The sequence below is a fragment of the Metopolophium dirhodum genome, chromosome 3, assembly GCF_019925205.1.
Source record: "Metopolophium dirhodum isolate CAU chromosome 3, ASM1992520v1, whole genome shotgun sequence".
NCBI lineage: Eukaryota > Metazoa > Arthropoda > Insecta > Hemiptera > Aphididae > Metopolophium > Metopolophium dirhodum.
Window position 1 is genome coordinate 22,790,233 of NC_083562.1, and position 25,211 is coordinate 22,815,443.

A 25,211-nucleotide genomic window follows, 5' to 3' on the forward strand; every position below is an offset into this window, starting at 1 on the left:
TTTTAAAGTTAAAAAGAACGTGGGAAATATAAGCGCCCTTTTTGCCCAGTTTTAGACGTATTTTCACCACCATTGACACTAAGGAATGCCGAGGTTGATACTAAAATATACAAACGAAATGACCGACATAATAGTACAATACAATAGAAAATAAAATATATAATACGCAGTATTGTTTATAGGTTTATTGTGAGCATGAAAAATATTTCTCGGATATTATGTATTTATAGTTTTTGAGGTTAATTATTGTAAATTATATTACTTTAAGTATAGTTAGGCACACTATTCTCCATTTATCACGTTAAAATTTAAGTACGTAATTACAAGCACAAACAATTAATTTAACAAATATTCCATTGATTACACGTACATATAAATGTATTCTCAATAATATATAATATTATGTTCTTATTTTTTTGTAATTTTATATTTTTTATATATTTAAAAAAATATAATTTACGTTGAAATATTTTAAAAAGATTCGAGGCCAATTTTATAATCAGATTTAGAATAAAGAAAAATTTAAATTTGTGTAATACAAGGTTTAGTCTATACACGAGATAACAATAAAAAAAATTTTCAAATGTAAATAGTTTACATATTATATACCACTTAAATATTATTAATAATATTAAAAAAAAAAAATGAAAACGTAAACTAATGTATAACTTGTAAGCTAATATTAGCAGTCAAAGCCTTTAATCCTAATAAAAAAAATAATAATTTAAACTATATAGTGACCATTTAAATTAATTTAATTTTTCGAATCATGTTTTTGACTAAAATTGTCCATTAATATTAATTGTTACCAAAACAATATTATTTCTCAAGTATATATCCATTATCTTGTTAAAATAGGTACCCATATAAAAAAAACCTGTAAGTACAGGCAAAGACCGATAAAAAATATATAGGTACATACACTAACGTGAATAAATACTATATGATGTATATATAAATACTATGAAATAATTAAGATCGCCGGTTAATAATAAACCATTTATCATAATACATATAGAGTAGGTATAGTATGTCATGATGATAACGAATGCCATTGATAATACGACTACTTAAGTGTGTAAATTACACAAGTAAGTGGTACCTAATCTTAAAAGTCATAACTCATAACAAATATATCATAGAAGATAGGTATACCGATTGTTTCACGCTAATAAAACATTTAATGTAACGAAAAAATATTATATTGATCACAAAGTTTATAAAACAAATTTTAAAAAAAACACAGTTTTATAATAACCAACAATACATTTTATGAGCTTTTAAATGAATTAATGTGATTTAAATTATACAAAAACTATTTACCTACGGTTTGAAGTATTCATGAAAAAAATAAAAGTCAACAAACGCCGATTGTTGTAGTCAATGATTTATACCGTTCTACATTTTACGTAGAAGAGGACAAAAAACGCGTACCTACTGCGTCGAAGAACAAAACGTCATTGTCTGGAAGACGGATGGCAGTCGCATCGCAGTGTGGCATGTCGTATGTGTTTTATCTATTTTCCATGGGTCGACTGCCGACCGCCCCGTGGGTGGTTGTGTATTGTACAGGGAGTCGGCGTGTTCCTATAATTTACACGCACTGAATTGAAACCCTTATTTTTCAGAAAAATCCTATGTATTCAACAACGGAATTCCGCTGCATCCCTTTGGGCGGTGCGGCTACCCCCCGCAGCTACGACCAGACTGTGACTAGAATAGACCCAGCAAGTCCCTGCGGGAGATTTGTCAGTTGCTGCCGACGAAGATCGTTGTCATGAGACGTTTAAATAATATATATTAAACATATTATATTATGTATGTACCTAACTTACACAATGGGCTTGAACCGTACCGCGGCTGAACAATATTTACGATTATAGACACTCGCGGGTTATTGTGTTGTGTGAGGAGAAAATGGATATATTTAGGTACACGTCCAGAAATAGGCAATCCTTTCGAGATATGGCTGTATAAGTATACATAAAAAAACATGAATGGGTATCAAACATTAAACAACTAAAAATATGTATTTATATTTAAACATTAGATTGAAGTATTAAACTACCAGTCAATTGTGGAAGCTCGTCGTAATATTGACACTAGGTACCTAATTTTTTCACCAATTAAAATAATTATGTATATCGTTCCTAGTTGACAAGAAAATCTTACAAAATCATGAACGCAACCTGGATGAAGACCACTGCGACCGCGAAATCAAAAGACAGACGATATGGTAAAAATTACAATGCTATAAAATATTTAGTCTTCAATAATCAAATCAAACCTTTTGTTTGACAAGACCCTACAGGATAATAGATCGGGTAGCGCGGTTCCATACTTCCATTTGTTTATCATACGTTCCATTGATAAAATCGTACCGATTTATATTCATGCCAAACAAGTTTTTCTTGAATAAAAAATCTGCTGGACTAACCGAGCATAGACATTAATTGAAATGATTAAAATTTGATACATGCAGGCTTGCTGGAAAGTGAATTGGTAAGATGTTGAATGTAACACATCTAATCGTTTAAAATTAAACTAACGTATTTTAAAGACGTATATTATAAGACACGATATTATATTCTCATACGTTGATAATATAAAATAATCATTATCTATTAAATACGTTTCTTTGGCAACGATTGGTTTGGTCGACCAGCGGGCGATTTGACGTGTAAAGACACATCGCATGACAAGACTTGATGAATTTCACCACTAACGAATGAAGAACCACGACATACTGGTTTACGTCGATCAACATTTTGGCCTGTGGTATAGTTTATCAATTCGTTAACTATATTTAAAAAAAACTGAAAAGCAGTCATTTGAAAGTAATCATTTGTTAAAAAAATATATAACATATGTTATGTATATTAATATTATATATCAACGCCTTTTGGTATGCATATATTCATCGGCCTATGGCCTATCATGTTGTACCCACGACCCACGTTGAAACTACCAATTTCTGAATCGGAAAACTGCAGTACCTAAATTGTTAAATATGGCAATGCCCAGAAACTGGTTTGCTATACAACAATAGGTTTTAGATAAACCTATGCTGACCCACAGAAAAGAGAGTGGCAAGTACGACATTCAATGAACTTGATAATTTCTAACTCATGAAATCCTCCCAAAATGTAATTTTACATTTATATATTAAACAACGTGAAATGGAGAGAATATTTGACAACCATAATATGTAATATACCTAGGTATAAGAATAACTGCTTAGTCCTAACGTTAAATTCTTTAGACATTAATAAATACAAAAGAAAATCAAGAAATCATAGTATAAGTATATAAGTACCGTAGATAATATAATTAAAAACTAGGTATTAAAACTGCAAAAGTAATTTTACTTAGGTGATACATGATACAACTACTTAACTATTTACTACATATTGTTATGATTGCTGTTATAGTCATAGAACACAAATAACACAAAATTATAAAATGCTGTATCACCTCATAAAGCTATTATTTACTTAAATGATTATCTAATAATATACCTAACCTATTACCTATATTAATATGTTGGTAATTAAATGATAAAAGTTTGAAATTATTTAACTTGTCAACAAGATAAAAGTTGTACCAGTACTCGTGCAGATTTTCTAGTAATAATATACAAATATTAATCCACTGAAAAACGAATGTGAAACGACTTCCGATAGCCCATAAGTCAGGTTAATGACACGAAAGGTGAGACTATGAATTTCGTAGTTGAATTTTAACGAGAAAGGATTTCATTTCCCATATACATTTCTGACAAATTTTAGTCTGTGCCCTAAGGGGTAAGGCATGTGACCTACATTTTTTTTTTGGTTAATCAGAAGTATCTATGTCCATCACGATTTTAAACTGCCAAAAAAAAATAGTTGTTACTTTAATATGTATATATCTAATACAATATGATATATTAGCAGTGTATAGGTACATTAACGTAGCACTACAGAGGAGTTGGATTATCAATGCCCTTAGGGTTATGGTCAGCGGAAAAGTATACTTTACTATTTAGTTTAAGTAACTGCTTGTATAAACGAAAATAATTTCTAAAATAATTCGTGCCTTTTCGTTTAGTTTGTGATACTTTATGATTATAATGATGTTCAATTCACATAATTTCACTTTGAATACAATGCATGCAAATTGTGTACAGTGTCCCAAAACAAACACCTTCATAACACAACAAATGAATCGTTTATCATCATTTTCGAGTGGGCTACCAAGTAAGTAAATTACGTATTTTGAACCGAACAGGCGCTATTTAAAACATGATATTGTCTTTATCACCAAGGTTACGACCATTGTTTTTGCATTGTTTCAAGGCGACAATTTTAATGAACAATTATTGGAGGATGTTGATAAGAGTGGTGGCAACATCTAATGCATTCAAAAGAAAAATGTTCGATTTATAATTTTTATTAGCCTTATTTTAATAAATCACAATTTACCTTTAAATCTATATCCAATTTTTAAATATATATTGAGCATGTGCATTTATAAAACTAATCATTTGTAATTTATATTTTGTCGTATACTTACAATTACTTGTACAGTCAAAATGATCAGAATATATTTACTAATTGTTATACTTAATTATATTATAAACAATAACAAAATCAGTTAATGTTTTAATTTAAAACATCTACCTATAAGTGTTTGTATTCCATACCTACGCATATTCAATAATTGTCCCGGTGTGCAAAAATCTGTACTATAGAAGTTACATAGTAATCACAATGGTATTCGTGAAGTTGATTATAAATGCCTATCTACTTCTCTGAGATATTATATGGATGCTAAACGCCAGGTTGAGTGATGTTGAAAATGTAACATCACAACTGTGACTACTTTGTGATATCTTAATGTGACTTCTGTTTGTGATGTATAATACTGTTAAATATACTTCGCATAGTACTCAAATAGGTTTATCACATGGATATAAAATATCAACTTCTCAGTATTATCGCAAATGAACATCTTATCAATATCAATAATATCAATATTTTAATCCAGTTTACACCATCGATCGTTTTTTTATTTATAACTTACCCTTTGGGTATGTATGAAATATATTAAGTATTTTCTTAAAAATAAATAGTAGGTATACTAATGTAGGAAAGGAACAAAAATACTCAACAACTAAATAATATAATACACAAACATTAAAAACAATTTTTTTTTTATTGAAAACAAAATCTGAATAAGTAAAAATATTTTTACATTAAATAATTAATTTAACAAAACACTTGTATTAATTTGTAGTAGTACAATATTAATTATTTATTTATTATTTTATAATTAATAAAGAAATACATAAATGAATATTTATAAAAACAAATTATACATAAAAGAAATTAATAACAAAGTAGATAAGCATATTGCAATTAGAAACTATTACAGGAATAATAAAAATAATAATAATCAAAGTACTTATACATAATATGGTAATGGGTATTGGGTATTGTATACCCAATACCCAAATATAAAAATTATTATACACAACTGATAAAGTATAATTAAATTAATTGATTTAATGTATTATTATAAAATAAAGTTATGTATTAATTATTATATAATATGTGTAACAAACTTATAACCACAGCTTTTAAACCAGAAGTTGGAATAAAAAAACATTTACATTTTATTTGATCTAATTTAATCTTAGATTAAACAGAAATGTTATCATTAATTATTTGAAATGATAAATAGTTAACAAGGTAATACATAAATTAATATTTATAAAAACAAATTATACATAAAATAAATGAATAATAAAGTTGGAAATTGGAATCTATTCCAGGAATGATAAAAATAATAATAATCAACGTTTACATAATAATGGGTAATGGGTATTGTATACAAATATAAAAATTATTATACACCACAGATAAAATATAATTAAATTTTATTTAAATATTTAATATATTATTATAAAATAAAGTAATTTATTAATTATTTGGTACATGTGTGTAACAAACTTATAACCACAGCTTTGGAATCAGAAGTTGGAATAAAAAAACATTTAAATTTTATTTGATCTAATTTAATCTCAAATTGAATAGAAATGTTATCAGTAATTACATAAAAACAGCCAACAGTAGTTGAACAAATTGGGTTATTTGACATTTGAAAAGATCTATTAAATTTACATACTTCTAATATAACTTCACCACTTAAATGTTTTTTAATCTGTTGCACAAAAACTATACTTTTGTCGTATAAAATAAAGTATTTGTCTTTTGATTTGGTCGAACTTATTATAAATTGTTCTGTAATCATAGATTCATAATATGTTATAAATGGGTTATACTTATAAAAATCATCATAGTTTAATATTTCTTTTTTAAAAATGGGATATGTATTTTTTTTTATCACATTTATTTGAACATATCTGTGTTCTATTACGCGATTATATATATCTTGTAACGGATACTTAGAGTTTTTTAAACTTTTTTTAACGAATTGTAGATAATTTTCAAATTTACTTCCTACACTTTGATCTGATTCAGAAGATTGTAAAAATATTTCTTTTTCTCTTTTTGAAGCTTGCTCATAAGTAGCTATACATAAATGATAACTTTAAATAGGTACCTAATATATTTCCTTAGTAAAAATATACACATGAAAACAACATTGGAAATACATACATTTTTAAGTAATGCAAATATTTTAATAGGTAGGTATTAAATAAATAATTAAATAGGTAGGTATGTAACTTACAATATTGTTCAATTATTTTTACAGGGAATGGTTGCCAATCTTTAGTTGGATTTTCATAATTTATTATCATTGTATCTGTAATACGCTTTTTAGGCCACTGACAAAATGTAGTGTTACCTAGTTGTACAATCCAATTACTGGGTATCACTGAAAATTTATTTTCTTCTTCAAATAGGCCAACTACCCACTGAAAATAATATTATAGGCAATTGTTTATGAAATGTGAGTAGTATATGGCATATTTATGAGAAACATAAAACATCTTGAAAACTAATATTTTAAATAAAATGTACCAAGGTATCTTATAATCTTATAGTTTATCAATAAAATTGTATTAAATTAAATGATAAATAATTTAAGTTACAGACTTTTTATACTTGCAGTCAAATGTTGTAAAACAAATAATAATAATTGGTAGGTAAAAGTTATAACTATAATATCTAACTAAATATAATATTAAGTAATTCATGTAATTCCTTTTACTTATTTTATTATTTAGTTATTAAGAAACCATACTTTCACACCTAGGTAACTTCTAAGAGTTGATATAAATTAGGTACCTACTAATTAAATAATACGAATTTAAATTTGATTCAGTGATCTACACAAAACACTTCTAAATGCTTCAGCACCTAGTACCTTCAGTACCTACATAATAGACAATAATTATTCATAATTTTTAATAAAATTTCCTAGGTATTCATGCAAGAACTAAATAAGTTAAAAATTTCTTAAATAGTTCTAAATGGTTCTTGATATATAATTAATAATGCCATTAAAATATATATTCATAATAAATTATAATCAAAATACGATATTAAAATATATATTTACCTGTTTTTCAGCCATGATTTTACAATATGTTAATCAGGTAATCGAAAGCACACTCGCGTCTTGCAGTCTTCAACTCTTGTGATTTAAACAATGTTAATTAATATCGAAAGCACATTCGCGTATTGTAGGTACTCTCATGTCTATAACCGAACTTCGGAGCAATGACGCTCGTAAGATTAAAACGTGTGATGTGGCTATATCAAATTCACAAAGAAAAATGAACGCGCGTAAAAAGAGCGAGGGTCTTTCATGAGCATTATCATGCAATTACTGGAAATACCAATAATTATTTGTTATTGCAGTATAGCCCGCCCCCGCCCTTCCAAGTGAATGTCACAATCGACACAATTTCATCTTCTATGTGATGTTCATTATAGGAACTTACCAATATAACTATTAATAGATATAGAATATTGCTATTAGCTATCCTAAAATAGTCTCATACAGCCAACAGCTATAATATTTGGACTGTTCACTGGATCACAGTATCACGCTGGATTTGTGACCTCTTATAACTTATAATAATTATTATAGTGTTACACTGTAATACTTTCTGGTGACATAACTGGGATCACGGACTGGACATCTTAATAGTTAATAATAATACTATAGCGTATAATCGTAGGATATATGTATACTACGTATTTAAGTATATTACCAGCTACAGTATACCTTGCATTCGTTTGAAGCGTACCTGATGTCTGATAGCAGTGCAGTGTGCAGCCACTGCGGGGTAGATGTTAAACTGTAACCTTATTAAGACATCGCTAAATAATATCTATTAAACGTTTTAATGATGAAATATTGAAATGTCACAGATTTCGACTATTGTAATGTATTTGCTACGTTAAAATGATATTTCACATGCGTATTAAAAATAAGTATACATAGCGACGTTATAATGTTAAGTATGTTAACTTAACTCACTTTGAGCACCTAATTAGATATCACTCTGTAACATCCTTATGAAATTCCAAAATGATATCTATTAAACGTCTTAGTTAACAATTTCAAATATTGTAATGTATTTGCTGAGTTAAAATGTTTTATCGCATGCATGTTCAATATGTGTATACTTAGCGATGTAATAATATTAAGTACGCAAACGTAATATTCATTTAACTTCTATATCACTGCGTATTGTAACGTTTGTTTTGTAACCTTAACAAAACATCTCCCAGTAGTTAAAGTCACCACATTGCACACCGGGGTACCTATCCCGTAAAAAGTTGTTTAGAAATGTGATAAAAAAATTAAAAACAAGTTTCTTAAATTATACAAAAATCAATTAGTACCTACTATTTATGATTCCTATAATCCTATATAATATTGTATTATACATAGGTTAGGTTAGTGGTTTATATTGACACCTCAGTTTCATTTTATAGTCGATTGTAGTTTAATAACATCCAGTATAAACAGTAAACACAGCAGCCGATTCAAAATTTACGATATAATGTATCTGTTATGTATCTTATAATACGCGCGCACGTACATCAAAAAAGTAAATCTGGAACGTCTCCCCCGCCTCTTATTGCGGAAACGGTACTGAGTCGTTGTCGCCGTAATCTCGCGGTATATTATCTTAAAATTATGATTTTTTTTCTCATACACCATTGTTACCACGTCCGGTGCACACACAGACGATACATAAATCACTTCGGGCCGGCGGCGCATATAATATAGCCGGGTATACGCCGTGACTGAAATTAGCTATACACGATAGTACGTTTTTCTCTTCATTTTTTTCCCCCCTGTTGACCCCGCGACCGTACAGCCTACATTGTACACCTAGCTCAGCCTGCACACATCCGCGACACATAACGGAGTCTTCTCGTGAAACGATGATCATAGTGCGGCGTAGTTATTGGCATGAGCCCGTCGGATTTGCCCCCATAACCGCGCGTGTGCAATCCGCGGTACCGGAAGAGGAGGATGGTATTCATCGTATACCTATTAATATTAAGATTAGCATATACTCGTGTGCAGCGTACGTTATGAAATATCGTTTATTAATTAACCTAGCAGAAAAACCATTTACAGTTATTTTTAAGATACCGAATGGCCGCGCGATAACGAAAAATACGTCGTATATACACGAAACATAATCATCGCGAATATAATATTATGGAATGTATTATGTGTTGAATGTTGATATGAAACAGCTGAGCAGACGCCGGAATCGCTCGCGATCGGCCGACCGTGTCACGCGGACGCGACGTTATAATAATATTATACAGGCGATTATTCCGTAACGACGATGAAGAAGATTTAACCCAAGAGTTTTTATTCCTGACAGCGATTTCTAATTATTACGACACACGTTTACTAATAATTCTGTATAATAATATTATGTGTAATAAAGCGATCGCCGTGTTCAGTGTGTCGATAATATTATTACGGGCGTTTGCCCGCACATTGTTGTCTATTGCAATTTGCAATACCTAGGTAGATAATCAATATTTTAATAATAATAATAATAATAATAATTTATATGTGATTTATATTTTTCTGGCAAAAATAGACACTGTCGTCAAAAGTGTTCACAGATTTCTTCAGATTAAACAATACGATATTAATACACCTAATATTATTATAAGTATTATTCCAATATAATATGTATCTGTTATTACTTATATGTGATTCAAAAACAAACGAGAAGGTTGGGTTAGGTTAAAAAAAAGGAATAGGCAACATACAAATAATTATTCGTATTAATCGTATTAGTATATTCTGTACCAAGAGAAACGCAGATTATCCAGTTTTCAAACAGTGATTTTCATTTTAAACAACGTTTAGTTGACTGTTTATATACAAGATAATTGCAGATCGTTATGTTTTTGATATTTTCTTTTATGTTTCAACGTGTGAACCGGTTACACAAATTAATGATAGACACAAGTATTCGTGAAAACAAGTCGAAACTCATCAATATATATTATTCCCAACAATGTATCAATGGAATAATTGATAATTTTACTGTAGAATCCATTAACTATTAATTTATTTCAAACTTAACGGTTGATACAACAGGTAAGCTGTATAACATATTATAAATGTGCTTGTGTATGGTTTTTATCTTTGACGTAAATACTTTAAGTAAGTACTAAATACTTTCCTAAATATTTATTAGATTTTTACTTATCAATTAGTATACTACAAATCAATTATATATTTCAATTCATAATTTAAGGTTTATCATTATTATATATATACCTATATTCATTTGAACCAAGGGTAATATTACCAAATTACATATTATACGATTATAAAGGTAGGTACATCTAATAACTAAATAAGAGAAAGTTTAATTTTAGTTAAGCTAAATAAATATATATATATTTATATATTTAACCCACTTCAACTTGAACAAAAATCAAGTATTCATATCAAAGACAAAAATACGCAGGTACTGAAAATTACATAATAATGGTTAGGAAGGGATATGTAAGAACTGTTTATGAATTACAATAAGTAACAATTTAGCATTTTCTCATGTAAAATGACTAGAGCACAAATTTCGAGCGATTATGAGTTTTAAATTTTATGTTATACCACATGTCCCAACGACAAAATATGTATGTCAACAGATTTTCGTGCGTTTTTTTTTGGCAACTACTACACTTGACGTGGTGCCGAACTGAATGCGAAACGATTTTCAAAAGACCCGCGCTGTGGCTGTTGTGAAGAATACGAAATCAAGTTCAGCATAATATCTCCCGCATAATAGTGACTCACTGCCCACACCTGTGCGATGATTTCTCTTCACATTATTAATTATCCAATAGCGATCCGAATAAATGATATTTCGTTTCGTACGTGATAAATAGTACCTAGGTACCTAATACCTATCTACTATAATATTATGTACCTATACTGTTGCACTATATTTATATTTTTCATATTGTTCGAAGACTCGAACGTATACCTGTACATTATATAGTTGGATTTATTATGGCAATATTGTGGCGACGCAGGATCACGAGTTCCTATATTTTATTATGTCTGTTACGGCTTTGATGGGTTAGCATTGACGAAGCGATATGCCTATAATACTATAATATAGTAGGAGGTCTTCGGCACATGAAAACCGGTTGGGTAAATTAATATATTTTATTATTATTATTTTGTTCGTGTGTTTTAAACACCCAGGTTATACGGGTTTTTTTACCCGTTGAGTGGACAGACGGGTAATGGTGATCGTAGTGGTGGACTATTGGAGAAAAAAACATAATTTGCGTCGGTACATCTTTGACCACACAGTTTGTAACCCGAATACATACATATTCGGGTTACACAAACCTTATATGGAGGTCATCGGTTATTATAATCATAACGTTCCCTCATTCCTCTTGTAACCAGCAGGTGACCGCCGTCTCACCGTGGTCCGTTACCACAGTTATAACAGTAGTGGTAGGTGGTAAGGTCCGAAACGATTTTTGTGACAATCTGTGGGACGTAGAAATAGATATAAACGCGCGAATACAATGAATTATAGTATAATTCCAGAACTTACCATATTACACACTTTCAATTTGAAAATTTAAGCATGTTATTATAAATTATGTATTTCTAATATTTCAAATTTTTCAGTTAAATATAAGGTGTTTACGATATCGACCAACAAGCTATGAGTATATATTATTTTAACATCACATTTCAAGGACGTTAAGATACCCGATTTACCAGAACAAAGAATTAAAAGTGCTATAATATATATTATATTTCCATATAATTAATTTTTCTTTTCAAGATAGTATAATATTATTTAATAATAAATTCCTTGAGATGTCGCACGTCGCGACACACAATTAATTTCGTAATTAAATTTATAGGTTGTGTGTAGATGTGTACCTATCTTTATAACCAGAAATAATTAACAAAAAAAAAACAATTTAGACTTATACATACCCAACGGTTTGTGTTTAGATTTAATAAACGCAGACATTAATACTGCCTACATGGGGATGAGCACTATAAAATTACCAGTCGTACGTTTTACAGAAAACTTACAATATTCTCTATACGATATGAAAAATTAAAATTTACAACGTAACTCGAAAAATCATTCGCAGTCGTTTGATTTTTAGGTAGGTAACTGGTAAGTATAAAATATTATTATAAAAGTAAAAGGTTAGCGATATTGTGTAACATCGATTTCTTTCGATCATAATATTAATAAAAAGTGTATACAATTTTGTTTATATTCAATGAACACTTCAATACTTTTAACAACAGAAATTAATAAATTCGTATAGTCTCGTAAAGTATGAATCCCACGTGCAGTTATCGATAACATAATTATATTTAAAAATGTCAACATAACAACAATAATTAACGATAACAATATTATTGCGGTTGTAAATTGACACAGAACGAATCATTGACATTTTTTTTACTGAACACAAATTTCCCTACTCATACTTACTCACTCGACGCCATCGATAACAATGACAAAAAAAATTACACTTGTTATAAGAGCGTATACAGAAACAAACCAGTATAACAAAACTGTCATCCTCGGGGTTTTGTGAAATTTGTTGATTTGAGTAAAGATTTAAAATAAGATGAACCGGTATTATACTTCAATGTTTCCAAAAACATAAATCTGCACCTATGATTTAAGTATATATTTTAAAAGTTTAAAACTAAGAGAACGGAATAACTTAGACCATCTTGGGCGGTTAAAACAAATACGTGCAGACGAATTTGTAAGCACGCGTGTTGAACTCTGTCTAAATATTATGTATTATTATTAGTATTATTTACTATTTTATTTTTATGTTATATTCGAATTAAGTTTATTTGTTAATAATTTTTATTGAGTTGTAATGATTGTTGAATACCATACGGTAATAATAATAATAACTATTATTGCTACTACAGCTATTACTATCAATTTGAATAACCCGATTTATTTGTATGTGGTACAAGTGGTTATTAATACGTAACTAAACTAACTACTGCTTAATCCAATTTTGTCAGAGCATTATAAATATATACATCGTGTATACACAGCACAATGATGTATTAATTATTGTATATAATAAATTAATGTTATATTAAAATGTCTGTAAACTATTCAAGGTTATAAAAAGTCATGTCGCTTCTAATGAATAACATTTAAGTAGGTAACTTCATAGTTACCTACATATTATATTTACCTACTTTCGTCAATTTAATTTCAACCAAATATTCTTAGTTTAATAATAATATGAAAAAAGAAAACATTGCAGGTGCATAGAACGAGTTGTATAATTAAAATTGACTAATCTAAGTTTTGTATTATGAAACTCTGCAATTAATTATAAATTACACATTTACAGATGAGAATCGAGTACTTACATTTTATCTACTTTGATTTTAATTGAATATTTTTTATTATGAGTGGTGTTAAATTTAAAATAAAATGTGTGAGTAAATTCCGATGTAGATGATACATAATACAGTAGGTAATATTTAAATACCTACCTACCACCTCCCTACTTACATAATATTAATTCTATTTTTTAATTTTCTTATCATCCCAAACAAAATCGACATTGATATTATATTATTTGGTTTACTTTAATGTAAGTATACATACTAAAATAAGTAAATAATATCTTATTGTTCTATTATTCTACACTTTATAGGTATAACCAATAATGTAAACAAATATAGGCGTTATAAGATATTGAACATCGGCATACTAAATATCTATTGGCAATAGGCTAAATATTTGTCATTCGAAATTATAACAGTATACTTGTACGGATACCAGTGGCGTGGCGTAGGCGGAGAGCTATAAGTTCGTAGGATAAGGAACGGTTTTCTCCAGTGACCTCTTCTCTTTATACGTTACCCGTCTAAGAGGTGTGGGATAATGACCGTCACGGTCGAAAATACACTGGATTCCTTGGCACGATTCACGAATTTTTCTACCGTCCATCAACGATAGCGGGGCGAAGGCACATGGGATTTTAACTGTTTTTAAACACATCTTAACATGTGTAAGTAAAAAATAATATAATATGTACCCGCCTAATATACTGCACATGATAAACTAATACATACACATTATCTGGTCTTTACATATCTTTCATAATATGATATACAATATACATGTGAAAACTACACATAGGTATACTTATTTGATTTAAATTTGAATTATTATTTTACTTTATTTTTTGATGTTGTACCTACTTACTTTATTGAGTTGTACACTTATACACATTTTTTCTATTTGGTTGTTTTACCTAAAAATTGTTTGCATGAATAACTATTTACGAAATGATATCATAATATAAGTATTTACCTAGTTGTTGTTTTATAAATCATGTATAGTTTATTTTCCATTCGTTATGTATATAAAGAAGAAACGTCATGATGTTTACGTCATCATATTTTTACACAAAATTGTATAGAGTTTTAGAGTTTGACAATCGCTCAATAAATATTATTACAACTTGTAATCAAATTAATAATTTTCAATTATATACGATTGGACGAAATTATAATGAACTGAGCAGTACACATACCTTCTTATTATAATATTATTTTCAAAATTCGATTTTTTTGTTTTATACCTAAAGGATAAAAATATGAAAATTATATTATGATTACAGAGTACCTACATATATTATGCATTTAAGTTCGAAAGCCTCGAGGAAGTTGTTCAGATGTTACATTCATTACACACGCCTCAAGGTATTCCACAAATAGCAGAAACGCTCACTCAGATACACCTCTTGAAATTATAGAAAATATATTAATTTACTTTCCTCTAAATAAAAAGTAAAATTTAAATATTATCAACACTAATGTGAGTTGAACATCTGTGTCTTTTAATAGTAATTTAATAGCTGCAGTCATTGATTTGTGAATAATATAAACTGACTGTTATATTGTATTGTTACAATGTTATTCGACCCACCCTTAATCTTTGATTTAAAAAATACAAGGTGTTCCGGAATCACGGACATGTTACAAAATGTATATTCTCGGGTGTTTCTTAATTGCTATAACCGTTTGCCAAACAAAAGGACTCTAGGAAAATGGCGATTCGACAGGCTAGCGAACGGTATTTTTTTCCACGCGGACGCGCACACAATTATCAGACAAATGATCGGATAATGATGGTTGATCAATGAGTATAAACAGTGATATAAACACGAGCGAACATATATATATATATACATATAGAAGGCAAGGCCGTTGCATTGAGAAAAGGGTAAAAATCGACTAGATATACTAACACAGAATATAACAATACTGATACTAACCCAAAACCAGTTCTAAAAAATGAGAGACAAAAATAATTGAATTTAAATGTATGTACAACCTATACAACTCAGTATACACTGCGAGGATCAATAGATAGGCGATTTTAGACAATACAGCAATACATATTAATAAAACGATCCTTCTCGGGGCTAGTTTAACAGTTAGAAAAATGCGTGGGACGAATAAAGCGTAATAAATTATAAGCATTTGGTAATGGACAGATTAAAACCTACACAGCAAGTTTATTCAATACCTATAATTTTATTTTGAGACCGCATCAAACACTATATAATATATAGTATATACGCTATACTTTTTAAATGCATTTGACACAGTGGCGTTATTTGGGGGAAGGGGGTTAATTGGGGCATTTTCCCCAGTCTAGTATACATTAACCTTAATTCGGCACATTTACTACTTCTCCCCCAACCTTAACCACTATGGCACTATGCTATAAGAATCTGAGTGAAAAAAATTTTGAGTTGGAAAAGCAGTGAAAAGTTGCCCTAGTCCAATAAAAACTGAAATGACGCCACTGCAATTATGATTCGACAAGAAAATTTACCTATCTAAGTCTATTTTATTTCTATGCAATATTTCAATAGATATTTTAAATAATTACCATCTTAAGAGCTCGCAGTAGCTCTGTGGTGCTCATACAAATTCAAATTAGATTAGAACAAAAATTATATAATATTTCACACAGTATATTTGTGATAGGAATTTTAAAGTAATATGAAGAACATTATATTATTATTATGAGCTGATCACTATATATAACTGTATAATCTGTAATTCGGACCTATTTGAATGCGTATAATTTTAAATTAATTTATAACACCCTCATTATAAATCATTCTGATTCATTTGTTTAATAGTATATAGGTCGAGGTATAGATAGTTACTACATACCAACATATACCAACTTTACATGATATAATATGGGTAAAAATGAAAAATGATAAAAATTAAATTGTTATTAAAATAATCGTAGAACAATTCCAGAAACGATCATACAAAGTAAATTACAAAAGTAATAGTTATTTTAATAGAGCTTAAAAAATACGATGACAAATATTAGGTACCATTGTTCATCATTAATCGAGTCATTAATACATTTAAACGTTTTAAAGATTAAACAATGTAATTTTAAAATTGTTCATATCGGTACACTAATTTATTATTTGATAAGAATAAAACCTCGAATAAAATTGAGCAAGAACTCATAATAGTGTAAATATCAGAATAACTACTCATGAGTTATGACTGAAGAGTATAAATATGAAGCAACCGCCTTTCAATATTGAAAACTTTGTTTTTTATACATCTATAGTTAGCTTAGGTCTCTAATTAACGCATATTTATTATTAGAGAAATAGAATTCGTTGTTTAAGGGGCAAGTTTGATTTTTACGAATTCAATATTAAACATAATATAAAAAATCCAATACTTAAACAGTTAATATATGTAGCTTGTATATACTATATTATAATATTTAGGTACCTACTTAATTAATTAGTACCCTTGTTAATTATCTACGATTAATTGATAACATAAATGACCTATTATTTTACTACAGTGTCACATTACTCAAATACACAGATTATACCGGGTTTCCTTTAGCCGCATCTTATTGTCTAATTGGATACAGACCCGAAATGGATTTATCATCTGTCGTCAACCGTATCAGTTTAACGGGGACGCGACTGATTTGAGTGGAACAAACTCGTATACACAGAATGGTAAAAAAATCTGTAAAACTGGGACACTAAAAATTACGTACATGTAATATATCCGTTATTCAGACGTTAAAAAGATAGCAATAGAGATCACGGAAACGATATAATGCCAAGAACGGTCGATTAATAGATTGAAACAATATAATGATGCTTATATACAAAATCAAATATTGTATTCAATCATTTCTGAAAACTCAAGAAAATAAAATGTACCTTTTTTATTTTTATATTGAACAAAAATTTATATTTACAATCTGTATGTACACGTTATACAATAAGTAAATTTTATGTGGTTTGATTGATGGGAGGGGGAAGTCACCCAATGGCGGCACCCCAAAAATGTACCTATATATTATAATTAGAAGTGAACTATATTTATTCGATAATATATACTTAATATAATCACAACATATACATGGAGAATTGTAATGCACATTAACTAAAAAATGTATTTATGCAAACATTTACGTTCAATTATACTAGGCCATACAAAAAACTCGGGAATTCGATGATAAACAACTTAAATAAAAATTAGCTATTGTTTTAAATACATTATTATTCTTTTACTATTAATTTTGTGACGATTCTCGTTGTAATATGTTAATAATGTATACACAGAGTATACTCGTGTGGGGATGAGAGTCTTCGGTTAAAAAAAGTTCCAAGCGAACATCTGCTGAGCTACCGATTACCGGAAATGTTAGTGACGGGGGAGACAACAAGGTCATGAAGGAATTGCCTACATCATCACTGGATTTTCTGGTATATAGACACACTAACTTGTATACACTCCAGGCACACATTCAAAATTTATAGTTATTATCATTTAAGATATTATAATACCTATTTGTAATAACATGCAAAATATCAGTTTATCAAAGGATATTGTAAGTAGGTAATTATTACTTATCAGCATAAGAAAACGAGTTTAGAACAAAATAAAAATGCACGTTGCTGCATAGGTTGCTGTTTATGTCCTGGCAAACTGCGCTGGCCGCCGGCCCCAAACGTTTACCGGAAGTCGTGGTTTTTGAAAGCGGGTTTCTGTATTATTCAAGTAGGTACACCGCAGGCCTATACATAATTTTACAATAACGTTTCGTTAGGTATAACTGTACCTACAGTTTAATTTGAACGAAAAATATCAAGGAAATGATACTGGCAACACAAATCCAAAAGTATTATAAATGGTACTGCTGTATCCGGCAGAAAAAAATGTACTTCCATAGAGCACAAGTATAATTAATAATTGGCGAAACTACTAGTTGACCTCTGAACACAGTTGATAAGAATTCATAAAATGTGGACATCTCGTTCATATAATGATACCAATAATATTTTATTACGCGAATAAATTACTTAGACGAATTTTATCACGTCCAATTTATAGAATTTTAACCCCTGCAGAGTTTAACTAACAAGAAGTGAAAAGCGTTTAAATTCGATAATATGACGACGAGCTGATGGTAGATTTATTATTATTTATAGAAAATAATATTTATTGAGTACCTCATAATCGGTTTATTACTTTTGATCGAACTACTATCAAATGGAAGATTGTTGTCTTCCAGTACCTATTTTTTTTTTTAGTCAGTACATAAAATACCGATATAATTATTAAATTTTGTTGATGTAGGCAAGTACCTAACCGTCCTAACCTATATAATAGTATTCTTCGTTTCTTCTACGATAATGTTTAAATCGGGGTTTAAATTTATATTAGCATACACCGAAAAACTTTTTCAATCTTAATTAAACATAGTATTTTGATTCCATACATAGATGTATAATAGCAATTAAAAAACCCAACTACATATATGTATTTAAGTTTGAATAATTGTCCCTTTAAATATTTCACTTTTTAATTGAAATTAAAGTTCTAAAAGATTAAAGAACAATATAATATGTATACGTCTATCTGTTCATAAATTTATGACGAAAAAAACAAAACGTTTCTTAAATGACTCAATTTTAAATTGAAATGACCAGGGGTTTGAATTTAATTTATAATATCAATAAAAAGGAGACCCTTCGCCACATATTTCGTTAACATATGGAAATTGATAAAAAGAAAACAGAAAGAGAGTTTAGAAAGTCACGCTGATTTTAGTATATATTGTCAATTGTAGCGGAGGCAGTGCGACGTTTTTATTTAATCAAATACACGATCAAATTTGGGAATCTTCCAAAAACGTGATAGATTACATTATATAGTTGACAAAGAATGCAAATTATATAACGCTGAGACCAAATAATAAATAAAATAATGCACGCGTACGTATATATTATATAGCACTAACAACGCGCTATAGGCATATATATGACACTATCGTGTTATAAGGCAACTAATTGAATGTTTAACGTGACGCCACAATAATTGCATAACGTTTGATTGGGAACCCATTATGATTATCGCTGCAATATAACGGCAATGCTTTCAAGTTTCAGTAGACATAGTAATAACTTAATAATAAGTGACACGTATATGTTCACATATTTCACGCGAATGTAGCATTATGATCTATCCACAGGACTTGTCGTCATCGAATTCACGGTTCGTAGTTACAAACAAATCCTTAACACCTAATGCGTATGGATGACGCCGTGGTGGTCTTGAAAATCATGCAAGGGCAAAGATAATATACATTCAATTTCGGATGGAAAAATAATAAGTTACCAATAACTGATCTACCAACCTTGGTATATACCAATAGGTATACACCGCAAGAGTAAGTACCTATAATAATTTGCGAATGCTCAAGAACGGATTCATGGAGCTATGATAGGAGGAGGGTTCGACGACGGTGAAACGAAGTCGTTATAGCATCCAGTTTTTTTCTTCCCTTTTTTTTGTCTCCACGATGCATATAATAATAATATATACGCGCGGCGCGTGTGCTTTCACCGAACGGACCGCATTCCTCGTGCTGCTAAGTCGATTTGCGCGTAGGAAACACGCACACGCACACACAAACAAATATACACGTACACATACATAATTATACGTACACACAGTACAAATATACAAGCAGACACGCACAAATATATTATACTCACGACGACGGATGGCATTCCGTCGTGCATCTCTCCCACCGACGGCGACACGAAGAGTTGGCAGAAAATAATATTCAATACGACTATAGCTGCTGTGGCGGCGTCTGTCGGGGGGATCGAACGGCGTCGGTGGCGGAGGGCGCCCGCGCCGGGGTGTCGTCCTCCAACTCGAGTGTGCACAGCGGCGACCTTGCCAAGGACGGACGCAATGCGACGCGAGATGCACGCTGCACGAAACCAATCGATACCATTTTTCTTTGAAAAAAATTATTAAAAAAAATACTCGTTTGCTTTTGTGGTAGGTAGGTACCTGATGAATATAATGTTGATATGGTGGCTCATACCGAGTGAAAACGGATGTTTTGAGATCACAAATATTGGGTATTGGATGTATAATAATTTTTGGTTTTCGCGAATAACGTATATATAGGAGGTTTGTATAGGTGGAGGCAGAAGTGGAAGTTAACCATTAATAATATCATCCCCTATAAACATAGGTATCTAAGTATTTGAATTAAAATGAAACGACTAAGATCGTCTACACAAAGAACAAGGTAGGTAGGTACCTAACAAACATCCACACACACTGAACGTATTTTAAATTCCAGTGTGAATAACGAACAGTAACGAACGAGGTAACGAAAATTACATACTAATAAGCCGTTACAGCAGTTAACTGATTTCCAACTAGAAAGTAAACAAACTATTTTAAAAACAAAATCAAGAACTATAATAAATGAGATAATACCTACATATAGTTACAACGTGTATTCTTAGTTAATAGCGCACTTACAGTCAGTCAGTCAATAGTTTGTCTTAATGCTATAAGCTAATTAAATTTATATCGATTCGGAATGATTGTCGTCTTCGACAATCGTTACAGTCATGAAATAGAAAACATTTTATATATACTCGCAGACAAATTAAAAAGTTTTTCAAGTGGTATTTAGGAATTTATCAAAATGACATATAGATACTAAACATATTAACTATTATTATACATAGAGGTCAAAACATTAATAAATAAAATTGAATAATTAAATAAAAATATATATTATTTATATTATACCTATACGTGACTTTTATAGGCAGCAACGTATAGTTTTTAAAATATGAAAGCTAATGGAACACTCGTGTATGTTACATTATATTTAAGACTTAACTAATATTATATAGTTAACAAGGATAACTAATTTTTTTTTCATGTAAAAACCAGGTATTCTATAGAAGTAAAGAATATTTTACGCATAATAAATAATTGAAAAATCGTGATGAAAATTCAAGTAAATACGTCAAATGTAGATTTTATTCAAATATAATTTAAATGTGTATTCATTCAAAAAGTTCAAAATCGTGATAATATAATATAACCAGAACAATGACTGTATTAAGACAAATTTAAACCTAAAGTCATGACGCTATAATATACAAATACGTTTATTATGTTAAGGTCAAACAAAATAATAACTTAATAAACTACTAATTGTTTTATTGTTTTTAAAACTACAAAACACATATTATTATTATTTTATTATTATTATATAGATATATATCTAATACGGATTAATATTTCTGATATTATTGTAGGTACTATGTAATATTTATGCCAACCCAGTAAAATAAAAATAAGCAATAGAGTCCATGCGCGGATCCAGAAGGGGGTGATGTTGCCCCCCTAACCCATCGCCCCTTGGATAGTAGTTTTGGTTACCTATATTAATTTGAAGTTTGAACTCTTATCAAATTGTTAAATGAAAAATACGCAATTTACCATTATACAAAAACAAAATAGGTACAGCATTTTATTCTGTAATATGGAAAATTTAGATAGTTATTATACTATGGGCCACTCTTAACTAAATATTCTTGCTAAAGAGCTAGCTATAAAGCTATGCTATACTCATAGAACGCTGACAAGTAACAATAAGAAATCACAATGCCGATCTGATTTTAAATTCTGAAATTATAATCCCAAAATCCTATATTATGTATCATACTATTATTATTTACAAACTCTTACACTGTCGCGCGCCGGCCACCCACCTTTTTATTCATTTTTTTTTTTTTTTTGTAATGGCGGTTGTGTAGAAATTCCGAAGAAGATTTACGAGTACCAATTATAGGGGCCGCTCGATATACACACACACCATACGTATACAATGAAATAAAATATAAATGCCGACGGAAAAAAACAAACAAGTTTGACAGAAAAATTCAATTCAAAATTATAAAATGTATTAACCGTATTTAATCAAAAAATGTATGTATATAGTATATGTAGTCATATCTGCTACCAAAATGATATTCGTATTCTGTAGAGTTTAATTAACCACCCTAAAGACGCGTAGGTGGTACATACATACGGTGATAAAAATATGCAACGTTTCGTCGTCAGAATAACCGTTTTTTCTCCCCTCCTACATAAATAACAACTAAGGTAGAAGTAATACCTACACTTTATTATATTATCCCAAACGCGATAAAGACACGCCGCCGCCGCACTGTACCTGCCGGACCAGTGTGTGAGTAAAGCGGCATGAGTCATAAGCATAACGTACAACAGCAGTAGGTATACAGTACAGCAGAATGAATGGGCTAAACCTCATCAATTTTATTACAAACGTGTACAGAACCACTGAAACACACAAGGTGTAGCATATGCGTGTGTTTCGAATCCACTCACGCGATATTCGAATAGTAAAAAAAAAATAATAAAAATTCGCATTAATCTTACAAAAGAAACGTTACGTTCAAGGCTAAAATATTATGCGTATTATATCATTGAAAAAGTACCCTATACTATGACACATACTACACAGCGTAACGTACATAGATAAAATATTATAATATGTAGGTACCGGTATAGGTACATTGGAATATCTCGTCGTATCACAAATTATTCCAAGTCGCCGGAAACAATAGTTACCTATCATTGTTATTGTGTTGTGTAGTGACGCGCACGTGTACAAAAAAACGGTTTCTCACCCAGTTGCCGGATGGATACCTACTATAAAAAAGAATATGGGCACTATATATAATTATAGTATATTATATTATATAATATTATAGTAATATTATAAGTCTATAGGTGCGTAGGCTTTCTATATAGTTGGTTCTATCTACAATGCTGTACAATACACGATACACAGATAAAACGTGCTAACAGTTGTCATTAAATTGTGTTTTTTTTTAAACTGACTTTTTGCGGCCTTTCAAAAATTTAAAAAAAAAACTTTTTTGGTGGATAATAATATTAAGTGTCAAATTATAATTCAAGTCTTACCTGGCAAACGGTTCAGATTCTACGTCGTAAACCTTGTCGATGGGATCCTTGCTGATGAGTCTGTCTATCTGTTCGGCTGTCAGGTCCAAGTATCCTGGTTGTTTGGCCCTTATCAGCTGCGGCTGCGGCGGCGGCGACGGGTTAACGGACACCACCTCCTTCATGCCGGCGCACGTTTGTGGGAAACGCGCACAATGCGTGTGCGGGTGACACCACCCGTAAAGTAAGTAAAAACCAATAAATTTTTAAAAAAAATATTCGCACACAAAATATCACGAACCCAACTGATTTTCGACCGAAAACAAAAATTAATATACGTAAATACCCGCCGCAAACCGGAGCGGATTATCAAACGTTACTGCAAATTTTATTTTCCGTTATAGATTTTAATAAAAAACAATAATTTCGAAAATCGCATAATATACACCGTGGACGCGACTGCAACGATAACGATGATTACAAACGGACGGATATAGAATGCCGTCGGCCGAAGATCGTGTAATAGTAATCTGCACGGATGCGAAAAACGGACGGTATTGACGAGTTTAACAAACTAACCTGCGCGATGAAATCAAAAATATTCCGCGTTATCGAAAACGAAGAATAATATTATCATTTATCAACACAAAAAAATTACTGATAATATTTTCACGAATATTCGCGTCGCACTCGGTGAGGACTGCACACGCACGCACACACACACGACACATACAACCGGTACCGCCGACTACGCATCCGCAAATGGCCGCCGCGACTGGTCTATGCCCCGTGGAGCGGTGGCGAGCGCCGGTCCTCTCGAGAACGTCCGCCGCGAACCACGCGGTATCGGTGTTGTCCGTTGAGGTGGTGGTGATGTTGGCGGTGGTGGGGGGACCGCCGCACAGCTGGCGCCCGCAACGGTTTTTTCCTCGTTTCCCCCGCCGCCGAAGATCCGAACACGCGCGCGGACCGTACAATATTATTATCGTCGCGCCATAATTATTGTACGCACGCGGTCAAAAAAATGTTTTCTCCTGCGCCTCCTCGTTCTCAATGACCCTCCGGCCACGGCGACCCACCACAACCACAAATTGGTATTTTCTCTGTTTTTAATAGTATTTTGGATATATTATATCGGATTGATATACATATAGTAAAGTTCAACGCCGAGGCTGGTAAAAGGAACCGAATTATAAGTCATAAATCATAATATTATATATACCTAGAACTTACTGTAATATTTATTTATGGACTCAGAAGTATATTTTGTTTTCAAAATAAATAATAAACATGCTAATCTATATAGTTTAATTTATAGTTAA

At 30.6% G+C, this 25,211-nt stretch overlaps 2 protein-coding genes across 2 annotated transcripts in view; both read right to left on the reverse strand.

Moving 5' to 3' along the window:
* LOC132940526 (death-associated protein kinase related-like) overlaps positions 1 to 24,699 on the reverse strand; it is a 61,751-nt gene extending 37,052 nt beyond the window's left edge. Inside the window, exon 1 of the mRNA XM_061008187.1 lies at positions 23,911 to 24,699. Coding sequence (XP_060864170.1) covers positions 23,911 to 24,074 — 164 coding nt within the window. The 5' untranslated portion in view covers positions 24,075 to 24,699. The remainder of the gene's footprint in view (positions 1 to 23,910) is intronic.
* On the reverse strand, positions 5,854 to 10,097 carry LOC132941210 (uncharacterized). The gene is made up of 3 exons (XM_061009152.1): positions 7,570 to 10,097; positions 6,736 to 6,922; positions 5,854 to 6,575 (listed from the first exon to the last, which is right to left on the reverse strand). The coding sequence occupies exons 1-3, from the start codon at positions 7,582 to 7,584 to the stop codon at positions 5,968 to 5,970; spliced, it is 810 nt and encodes a 269-aa protein (XP_060865135.1). The 5' UTR covers positions 7,585 to 10,097; the 3' UTR covers positions 5,854 to 5,967.
* Positions 24,700 to 25,211: the final 512 nt, after the last annotated feature.